General features: G+C 41.1%; 1 protein-coding gene across 2 annotated transcripts; it reads left to right on the top strand.

Annotated features, from left to right (window-relative positions):
- The first annotated feature begins 493 nt into the window (after positions 1–493).
- LOC139341831 (somatostatin-like receptor F_48D10.1) lies at positions 494–8,995 on the top strand. 2 transcript variants are annotated; one of them, XM_070978562.1, is made up of 6 exons: positions 494–1,153; positions 2,318–2,458; positions 2,632–2,904; positions 4,491–4,637; positions 7,232–7,348; positions 8,830–8,995. In XM_070978562.1, the coding sequence occupies exons 1-6, from the start codon at positions 572–574 to the stop codon at positions 8,902–8,904; spliced, it is 1,335 nt and encodes a 444-aa protein (XP_070834663.1). In that variant the 5' UTR covers positions 494–571; the 3' UTR covers positions 8,905–8,995. The 2 variants fall into 2 exon arrangements, with proteins under 2 accessions (XP_070834663.1, XP_070834655.1); XM_070978554.1 differs by lacking the exon at positions 8,830–8,995 and having other exon boundaries at positions 7,232–7,862.
- The last annotated feature ends 2,006 nt before the right edge of the window (positions 8,996–11,001 follow it).

The raw sequence follows: 11,001 nt of genomic DNA, 5'->3' as shown, positions 1-11,001 counted from the left end.
GAGATGCCAGTAGTGCAGGCATAACTTGCAAATACAGTAATTAACTCAGGCATTATTATAGAGCTGGTAGTTAAACAGATCGGCCGTGCGTAAAGGTTGTGGCACTGTTCCCAGCGGTACTCGCGCTTGACGCACGACACAGCGGGTGAGTCAGGTAGAGCGAGACGTCAATAATCAGTGTAAATAAACCGGAGAGGTGACTACGATCATACATCTCTTATAGGTAATAAACAGCAGGGGTTTCTGGTGCGTAATTACGGAGGCGACTCTGTGTTCTATTCTCAGTGTTCTCCTAAGCTGTGGCCAGAGCGCACACTTGCATGCTGTGAGTCTCTCTCTCTCTCACGCACACTCAGTGTCACGCTTACATTTGATTCAAGAGACAAGACTTGACCAGCTATATGTCCAAGCGCGTTTTAATGTGATACCTTGAAGTGTGGTGGATGCTGATTCTCCTCCTGTCTCTGTTCCAAAGTAAACATGGAACCAGAAGCAAAGACTTTCTTCTTAAATCAGTAACAACAGAAGGAATTCTTCATCTGGACTCTGTGGTAAAACCTTTGTCTCCACAATGGAGCCTCTAGACCAGATCCACTGGTTTTCCTTTTCATCAGACCTCAACTCCTCCTATGCGGCCACTCCACCTCCATACCTCTTTTCCTACCCCTGCCCCTTCAACATCTCCTCCAACCTGTCCACTCAAAGTGTCCCCTTTCAGGGCAGCAGCACTCTGATGACAGCAATCATCTCCCTCACGGTCTTCATGGTGGGTCTGACTGGCAACACTCTGGCCATATATGTGGTGCTGCGCTATGCCAAAATGAAGACGGTCACCAACATCTACATCCTGAACCTGGCTGTGGCTGATGAGCTCTACATCATTGGGCTCCCCTTCCTCACCACACAGAATGTGCTCTCCTATTGGCCGTTCGGCTCCTTCCTGTGCCGCGTGGTCATGACGGCAGACTCTATGAATCAGTTCACGTCTATTTTCTGCCTGACGGTGATGTCCATCGATCGTTACCTGGCTGTAGTTCATCCAATCCGCAGCACCAAATGGAGACACCCCCGCGTGGCCAAGGTGGTGAGCGCAGCTGTGTGGGCCATGTCCTTCGTGGTGGTCTTACCTGTGGTCATTTTTTCTGATGTTCAGGTATGAACCTCAGTCCTGTTCGCCACTCTTTGTCTTTAAGTACAAATTTGCCCCCTCCCCCCCAAAAAAGTTTGTTTCTTCTCAGTCCAGTCAAAAGCCATAGCTTGATAGTTTGTTATGCTCTCAACAGTGGATAAACTGTGGCAATGTATGAAGTGAAAGGTGGTGCTTGTAGTAATAAGGGAGTTGGGTTGATAATCTCCTGACCCTGTACATTAATTCTCCACAGCTCTCCTGAGCATTTTAGCATTCTTCAGGTTATTGTTTTGGCTTTGCAGCTCAGAACTTTACTGTTTTTGGCTCACTTTCACTCGTTTTAGATTTCGTTTCAGATTTCAGAGTTAACTGTATGGAAATTATACCTTTGTCTTCTTTAATTTCTCGTAGGTAGACCTGAAGGGTGGTGAGAGAAAGAATATGCAAGTTGTTGCTGAAATTATTAAACGTGCAAACTGATGTAAAAGTTCCACATTTCAGCAGAAGCAGCTCTTCAGAGGAAGAGCACCGCAGCAAGTTCTGAGAAAACACAAAAGCTTTCAGAAGAAAGGTAGCAGAATAATGTAACTTGTGACAAACTTGTGCTGCTGAAGGCCACTGATTTGATAACAACAGGACCAAAAGACCTTGTAGGGTGAAAAAAGTGACTGACTAACATTAACGCTCAGCTCAGCTTGGATTTCCTTGTTATTTTACTGTATCACTGCCAGCTGTACTGCTCTTTTTATTCTGGAAAAAAAACAGACTGTGTATATTTATATTGTTATATTTTTTTTACTTTTTAATAGCTTATTTTTAGAAGATTTATCATGCACCAACTTCACCAAAACAAATTCCTGGTATGTGTAAAATCGTACTTGGCAATAAAGCTTTTTCTGATTCTGATTCTGAACACAGTGACGTCTGGAAATATTGTCCACAATGCAAAATGTGCTTCTTTAAAACCCACAAAGCAGATCATTTAATTTGCATTTCTCCAAACAATCCTTGATGTATAATTTCAGAGCTTTGTAGTGTAAAAGTTCCTGGGGGCCTCAAAGTCGGCCTCCTACTGCCTGTATTTTTATACCTGTCGCCTAATAATCTCAACTTGCTGCGGCGTTTCCTTTCATGTTTAAATATTATTTCTTTATTTATTATTATATTTATTATTTCATTTCCCTTTAGGACACATTTAACTCCTGCAACATGATCTGGCCAGAGCCAACGAACGTGTGGTCCACAGCCTTCATCCTCTACACTGCCACAGTGGGCTTCTTTGGACCGCTGCTCATCATTTGCCTCTGCTATCTACTTATCGTTATCAAGGTGCATATGTGTGCATGAGGCTGATTAAAAAAAGCTCATGTGTAATCTGTATCAGCATGATGATCATTTCCATCATCAACATCCTCCCAGTCATCTTCATTATCATCATCGCTCTCATATTCATCCCTCTCACCATTGTCACAATTCAGACATCTTCGGCGTTCTTCCTGCAGGTGAAGTCCTCAGGGGTGCGGGCAGGCTTCACCAAACGTCGGCGTTCGGAGCGCAAGGTGACGCGAATGGTGGTGGTCATCGTGGTGGTGTTTGTACTCTGCTGGCTGCCGTTCTTCATCATCAACATGGTCAATCTGGTGGTCATCATCCCAGAGTCCAGCGCCACTGCCGGCATCTACTTCTTTGCCGTCATCCTGTCCTACGCCAACTCCTGCGCCAACCCGGTGCTCTACTGCTTCCTGTCGGACAACTTCAAACAGAGCTTCAGAAAAGTAGGCTGAATATCCCCTGGGTTAAAAAAATGGTGAAGCTGAAAGAAATAATTCAACATTTTGGGACATTCGCCTTACTGATTTCTCAGAGGAGAAGATCTATACTACTGCTGTTCATTCGATATGAAGCAGGGGGAGGCAACTAATCCAGTTCTGTCTAAATGCCAAACAGTTCTAATTGGGGATTATGTGTCAGACTATTTCTTGGCTGTGAGCAGCGACTACCTGGAAGCAAAGCAAAAGTATCAACTATTCCTGCAAGCTGCAATAATGTGAAACACTCTACTCTTTCTTTGCCCTGTATAAAATACAGTATGGTATACATACGGTATAGTATATTATATACTATATATACTATTTTAATTAAGTCAGAGTCTGTCCCAGTATGTTCATGTAGGACAAATTAGCAGATGATGAAACACTTCCTGTCTAAGCCTGGCCCCAAATGAGAGAATCTGATTGCACCTTTCAGCTCCTGGTTCAGGACTGGTATTGTAAAGTTAAAAGGTAGTTTGGCGGACTTTATTCTTACTAATAAACGTCCTTTCTCATTGCACAGCTGGCATATCTTTCAATTTTAGCGATTTGTGGGACCAGTGTTCACTCTGCTCAAACAATAAAATAAAGGTTTATTTTTCTCCAATGTGGAGCTCCTCTAGCCACTCAGAGACACTCTGAATTATTTACAACATTGCTAATTTCATCATTTGAAACACAGGGACCCAGAGGCTGTTCCAACAGTTTATTAGAGTGAGAAATAAAGATGGATGCTTTTTCCTGTGTGAAGGTGAAAGGTGAAATATTACCAAGAGAGTGTTATGAATGCTAGCTGTGAATAAAAGATTGAATGAATAAAGTAAATCAGGTCACCATTAGTTAGCATCAGTTAATGCAGCGATATTCTTAGCATTTAGCTAAATCTTCAGGGTAATGTAAGTGCAGTCAAATATACACTGAAACAAATACATGGAGCATTACCCAAAGGTTATATGAGTGACAAGGCCTTCATTTAACTTTCAGGCTGTCTGTTTATTCAGCACTCACTTGTGGTTTGGTTGGGAAAAGCTGACAGGCTAAAGGGTGGGGTTTCATAGGCTTTCTTATTTTTTTTTTACTATTTAGTTTATTTGCAAACAACGTCCATGCCCAGTCATGTTAGTTTAGATTGACTGTTAGGTGTAGCATTTGTGAAACCCTTACTTTGGCGGTGACTGGTGGAAGTATCAAGAATAACAGCAAAGCGCGGCAATAGACTCACATAGATGCGACCCAGGGACACTGAGATGAATGGGCTGAAAGGACTCGATCTATTTTCAGTGGGGTTGACATTTTAAAAAAACAAAATGTATATAATTCGAATGATATGAAAGATGCCAAAAGATTCAGAGATGGTGGCTTTAACTTAATTCCGAGTCCTTTACTGTGTATTAGTGTGTCCTATTAATGCAGGCCGCTCAAACACTTTTTTCTTATCTTATTATGTGCATGCAGTCACTGGACCTTCAACTCAATGGCTCTTGTTGCTCGTGGACATTTCCAGTGTATCTTCACAGCCTTTACAGATAATTGTTGTTGTGGCCCTGCAGGTGCTGTGTGTGAGGAGTATGAGGTGCAAGGCCAGTGGTGTAGATGATGGTGACCCCAGCGCTCCACGGACTGAGAAGACCACAGCGCACGACTGCGTCCTGCTCTCCACCCGTAATCAGGTCTACCACGACCCCCAAAGCAGCCAGGTACTCTGTGTGTCTGTGTGTGTTTGTCTGAGTCAGTGCTGCTTAACGGTGCAATATGTGCAATATATATATATTGCACCCAATATATATTACAGCATATATGTTATAATATGCTGTAATATGCAAGTGCCGAGTTTCCCACATTTTATAGTCTAATAAGCAAACATGCACAAAATGTCAAGTTGGGAATTATTCTTACACCTATTTGCCTTAATAAACAAAAAAACACCTTCTGAATTGAAGTTTCTCTATTTTACTGGCTTAATTGCCCCACTAACTCATTGTAAAACATGCTCCAATTTGACAAACCAAATTAAAACTCAAACCATCCTGGTTTGTCTTTCCACTGTTGCAACAATTACCAACACCAGTTCGGTCAAAATAAAACCTTAATCCACAGAGTTCAGTGTGAAAATATTCTGGCTCTACACGCTGCTGATGCTAGACCTTCCTCTCGCTGCATCAGGTCAGGCTGTTTTCCTAATTAAGAGGAGTCCAACTCTTCTGACTTAAATAAGAGGCGTGTGTGTGTGTGTGTGTGTGTGTGTGTGTGTGTGTGTGAGTGAGTGAGTGCATGGGTGTGTGACAGGAGCTTACTGAAAAGTGATGGTAAATTAATGTTGCAGTGGTGGCAATGATTCAGGAAAATTCTGAAGGCGCAAGTGAAATGTTATGAAATTAAGTTTATGTGTGTCTGTGTCGGGGACGTCTCTGGAGTACGGGGCCTCAGAGACCAATTAGATTAAGTTCTCTGATGAGACTGTCCCACAGCTCCTTAAACTCTGTCAAGGTTAACAAAATTGACAATTTCCTCCATAAGTCACAGAGTTGGAGCATGTTCAACAGCTCCATTATTGATGACTGGATCTCTGATTGTTCTCAGATTGGAACTGAAGCCAATCAGAGGGCAATACTCTGACCATTATGAACCCACAAGAAACTTTCGACTGCTGATTGGAAAGCTTGGCTTTGTCTGATTGAATGCTCAGTGGGCAAGTGCTAATTGGCTCATCAGCTCAGGCATAAGAGCACAGTCAAAATTCGTGCTTGTAACTCGTAGCTTGTATACTTCAGTGTCACATACACAAGTAGGACATTTGTGAATCCGCCTCTCAGACTTTGTGAAACCTAACTGTTCAAAATATTCCTGCCCAATTTTTAATTTCACATCCACAACATATTCCTACAGCTACAAAATCTTTTTGACCATGTGCAAACTATGCCCATAGTATGAATTTATATGCCTACGTGCATACAAATCTTGCACATGCACAAAAGATGATACACAACTGCAGGCTGAGAAATTATTTGTGAACACCATTTCACAAGCTCTTATTTGCTTTCATACAAATTAGTATTAACACACACACACACACACACACACACACACACACACACACACACACACACACACACACACACACACACACACACACACACACGCTTCAAACCAGTGGTGCCAAACCTTTTTGGCAGTAAAGGCCATTTTTTTTTACATTGACAATTTCGACTGACCCCTAGCAGTTTTTAATCAATGCTGCATAAACTGGAAGTTGCAGTGAGCTCCTATTTGTCTGTTTGCTGGTTCACACATGTTCACAAATCATGTAAGTTTTGTCTTAGGCAGGATCTCTCTTCTGATTTATCCTCCCAATCAATACATGAGTCTTGATATGAGAGAGAGAGAGAGAGAGAGAGAGCGCAAAATAGAGAGTGGGTGGTGGATTAAAAGGAAAATCGGTAAGTTAAATCTGTAATCCATCTGTAATTTCAGTCCTGATTGGTTTGGTGAAACCTACAGTTTCCATGGTTACGGCAGTGCATTTTAATACTGCAGGTCAGAGTATCTTGGTTTGCATGAGCAATAACTTAATACAGCTCTGATACTGGAGAACAAACACTGAGGCTGATAACAATGACAGAATTATGCTGGATTACATTCTGCTTTGTTTCCTCTTATAACCTCACGTGTGTGAAGGGAATTTACATTGAATGCGGGCATGTCAGACCATGAACAATGAACACATTTATAATATAGTACATACATTTAATAGTCATTGCAGATAAAAAGCTAACCATATTTAATGATTTTAAGAATTCTTACCTTATTTGCTCTCTATTTTACTGTGGTTACGTTTTTAATTAAAAACTATACTGTAGATGTGTCTCAGTGAAACAAACACACACACACACACACACACACACACACACACACACACACACACACACACACACACACACAGATTTAATCTGCTGCTGAATGCTGAAAGGTTGTGATAATTACTTACCCCGCACACTCATGAATTAACGTTGGCACGTTTTTGTTTGGAGAATGACAGGAGAAATGAGGGAAAATGCATCAAAGGCGGCGCCAAGCTCAAGGCAATGAAAAAAATAGTTTATTATAGGCTTGTCATAATTCAGCTCTTTTTTTGCCTAATCGCAGCCTGGTTGTAAATATTTTAAGTTCTGGTGCTTTATCCACATAACCAAGAGGTGAATTAATTGTCTTTCCACCTCCCCCCTCTCCTCCCCTCATTTTTCTTTATATCCCCCTCCCCTTGACTCTGGCCCTTTTCTTCCTCTCTCTGAAGATCTCTCCCCATCCTCCAGGCTTGTCAACCTCTCACACAACAGCAGACCTGCACCGCTCCACCCTGACATATCTGTCTCCCTCCACTCGCCCAGGGATCAGATCCACCACTGCCATGGTAACCTCCACAGCAGCCTCTGTGGTAACGTCCATGGTAACCACGACTGAACTTCCCACCATCACTGCCCTGACCACCCCCCCCCATCTGCATCTGTAGGTCCACAGGAACAGTAGCCAGCAGACGAGGAACATCAGATGTTTTAGGGAAAAGAAAAGAGAAGCTCAGGGGGAAAAACACGATATGAGACTACGCCAGTGGAAGCAGAGATGTGTGTTGAAGAGTTGGAATAGCTGATCAAAATGGCAAAAACGAATGCTTTTCCGCAGTTACAATGTAAAAATCAATTTACTGGACTCTTTTCTGACACACACACATGAACAGTCATTCTAAATGCATTGCAATATTTATGCTCCATGTCGGCGGAAGAATTTCATCAATATTTTTCATGTCTCAGTGTATCTGTGCCTGCATGAATCATCCAGCTGTTTACCGAGCACCATTTTTCTTTCAAACTAGTCATGGACATAAGTGCCTTTCCAGCCGCTGTCAGCTATCATCACCACTCCTAATAGAGACATTTGCTGCTTCCTTATTTTCACTTTCTGTTTTTCTGTCACGCAAGGTGTCAGAATATATTTTCTTCTTTAGGATGTGTGTGTAGGATTTAGTGGCATCAAGTGGTGAGGTTGCAGATTGTAACCAAGTGAACACTCAAAAGGTGCTGGTTTTTGGGCTACTGTAGAAAACATGGCAGAGTCTGCTGAAGAACCCCATCCCTCTGTAGATATAAAGAGATCATCCTAAGGTAACAAAGACTCAACAATTCTTATTTTCTCATGATTGTACACTAATGAACGCACAAGTATGAATATTGTATTACATTTCTGCTTCCTGAATCTGACACACTGGACCTTTAAAGCCAGTAGTGAAGCTTTCCTGCAGGTACCCAATATCAGAAATGTAACTCTGGCATTACAGGGTTTTTTCCTGTAACCACACCCTTGTGATTTAGTTTGAAAAGATGAGGCTATTTTGAGAGAAAAATCACACCTGCTAGAGCTTTAATTGATCAGCCAAACAGCATGGCGCACTAATTCAGTATCAGCTGTTTGTACATTAGAGTAAAAATGCATTCTTCCATTTCAAGCTCCCACTCACTTCTGTTTTCTTTACCTAATGACCTGGGTTAAATTGATTGTGATGAATCAAGTTGACATCTGTACAGCTGTGTGGAAAAAGTCTGTGTTAGTGTTTTTTTTACTGTTGGTATTTTCATAAAATGCCTTGCTTGCTGTTTGTCAGCTTCTCGATCGCAGGAAATGTGACTCTTTGCCTGCTCTGTGTTTTTCATGTAGCCAGCATTGAACACAAAAACTCTGACCTCTTATGCCTCTTAATTTGTATTTGTGCATTTGTCACGTGTGTGTGTGTGTGTGTGTGCATGTGTGTGTGCGTGCGTGCGTGCGTGCGTGCGTGCGTGCGTGCGAGCGAGCGTGCGTGCGTGCGTGCATTTGTATGGACATGTTTTCTCTCTGCAGAAGTCGTCATGCTATCATTGTGGTGACATGCTTTGCACAGCGCCTTGTTTCCTGTACAGTAGAAGCTATTTCTAATCAGGCCGGCAGCACATTACCTCAGCTTTCATGAGGTTTTGCCTTTGAAATGCTCACAGTATCTTCTAAACGTGTCAACCCATAACCTTTTATTTTATATTCAGCTTATATTCAGCTGTTTTTTGGGACAGTATGGGGAGGACTGTACAAGACACAGAAAATACTCATCTCTGAGTGGCTGGCAGGTGTCCCTTTAAGTCATAGGACAGGACACCTCAGATACATTTCTAACCAACTGCATCTACCAACACAGGTAACCATAGCAACCATATTTCTGCTTATGCTATGCCACTGCTTAACAAATAGAACAGGCTTAAACATGAGTTAATCTGCCTATAAACAAACTTTATAAATGACAAGTTGAACACAGCTTCACTTCGCCAGGAGTGTAGTAAGTGGCCATTGTAAAAGCATCTTTTTTATTAGGATACCTAAAGTATTGTGTTGTCACTAATGTTAACAGTTTCTATTTCATTGATTCACATGAATGGAATGAGTTTAGTGTAGTGGCGCATATTGGAGTGAGACTGTATTTAAAAAATATCAGTGGTGGATAGATAGCTTTTTTGGCCACTTTTCACCTGTATTATATAAAAAAAACAAGGCTGATCAGGTGAATATAATGAATGGAAACTGTCCCTGAAAGAACAAAAAAAATCAAGGCTGTTGCTAGTGAAGGCTTTCCCATACAAATACAGAGACTGTGTTGTATAATTTACCAGATTATTTATGGTTGTTCAGATGCTTCAGTGCTGTATGTTTGTCGGGTTTCTTTGGAATAAATGGTGTGATCTAAAACCAGACATTTCTGCTTGTTCCTATCACACACACAAATACAAACACATCTCACCTCTACATAAACACAAGCAGTCTGCATATTTCACGGGACGCAGCATCAGCTGGAGGCTCATACTTTGTGATATCAAGCTGTGGTCAGAGGTGCAGCCTTCAAGCTCTTATTTACAGTGCATGAATCAGCAGGAAGACACATGTTGCACAGACTGAACACAGAAATCACAACCTGACAGTGGTTGAAGAAGTATTTGAAGTAGAAGTAGAAGAATTAGATTGAACCACTTCAGAATCATATACATTTTATTCCTGGATCATAATTTCATCAGTAATGTTGCAGCTGTAATAAAGATGGAGCTGCTTTTAGTTACTTTACATACTGCAGGGTAGCTTAACCTATAACAAAACATTATAACTTATCAGTTGATTACTATTTTTGTATTAATAATCTAAATTTGCAAAGTAATGAGAAACAAAAATACATTTTACAAAAAAATGTAAAATAAATGCAGTTGAGTAAAAAAAAAAATCATTATTTGCTGACAAAATGTTGTGGAGTAGAAATGTAACGTAGCATAAAATGGAAATACTCGAGAAAGGAACAAATACATCAAAATCGTACTTAAATACAGTACTTGAGTAAATGTACTTGCTTTCTGCCACTGCAACCTGCTGTGTTTGTTCATTCCCACATATACTCTCTGTAGATGACGATATGACTTTATGCGTTTAATTTAATTTGCATACAGCAACCCTCTCATGCCTCACTATACTGATTTAGACACACTGTATTTTCCTCTCTGTGCTCTTCACACTGGTTTAAAGAAACAAAAACAGTGTCTCTGATTCTTTCCAAACAGATTTGCTTGACACTGAATGTTTGTCTCCAAGTCTAAATTTTTATGTCTTAACATTTAACAATGTATGTAATTCAACTGCGTAACTAGCATCACTGCAGGGAAAGACATTATTATTATTACACAGCCAAGGAAAGAGCAGATAAAAGATTAAATCCACACTGTGTTTGAAAAACTTTTATTCTATGTTTATTATACTTTGTTATATTTCATATATTTTGTTACATTCAACATAACTTCGCTGTTGTTGTTGTCCTCCTGCTTGTCGGACTCGAATGTGAGACGGAAGTACCGCTCACAATCCTAAAGCGATGAAGCAATAATAAAACTGCGTGATCCTCCTCCCCCCTCCGTCCCTCCCCTCCTGCCAATCTCTTTGTCACACTTTTACTGGTATTGCTTTCACAGCATGTCGCTCAAAAAGATTTATGGGCTGACAGGTAGGCTA

The sequence above is a fragment of the Chaetodon trifascialis genome, chromosome 2, assembly GCF_039877785.1.
Source record: "Chaetodon trifascialis isolate fChaTrf1 chromosome 2, fChaTrf1.hap1, whole genome shotgun sequence".
In the NCBI taxonomy this organism is placed as follows: domain Eukaryota; kingdom Metazoa; phylum Chordata; class Actinopteri; order Chaetodontiformes; family Chaetodontidae; genus Chaetodon; species Chaetodon trifascialis.
This window is presented reverse-complemented; position numbering and strand designations above follow the sequence as displayed.

What these genes read in the sequence shown, in the direction of transcription:
- LOC139341831 (XM_070978554.1), top strand. Translation starts at nt 572, where the DNA reads ATGGAGCCTCTAGACCAGATCCACTGGTTTTCCTTTTCATCAGACCTC. An exon ending in TCATTTTTTCTGATGTTCAG is followed by an intron (nt 1,154 to 2,317) that starts GTATGAACCTCA and finishes ATTTCCCTTTAG; the next exon opens with GACACATTTAACTCCTGCAA. An exon ending in TCAAACAGAGCTTCAGAAAA is followed by an intron (nt 2,905 to 4,490) that starts GTAGGCTGAATA and finishes GTGGCCCTGCAG; the next exon opens with GTGCTGTGTGTGAGGAGTAT.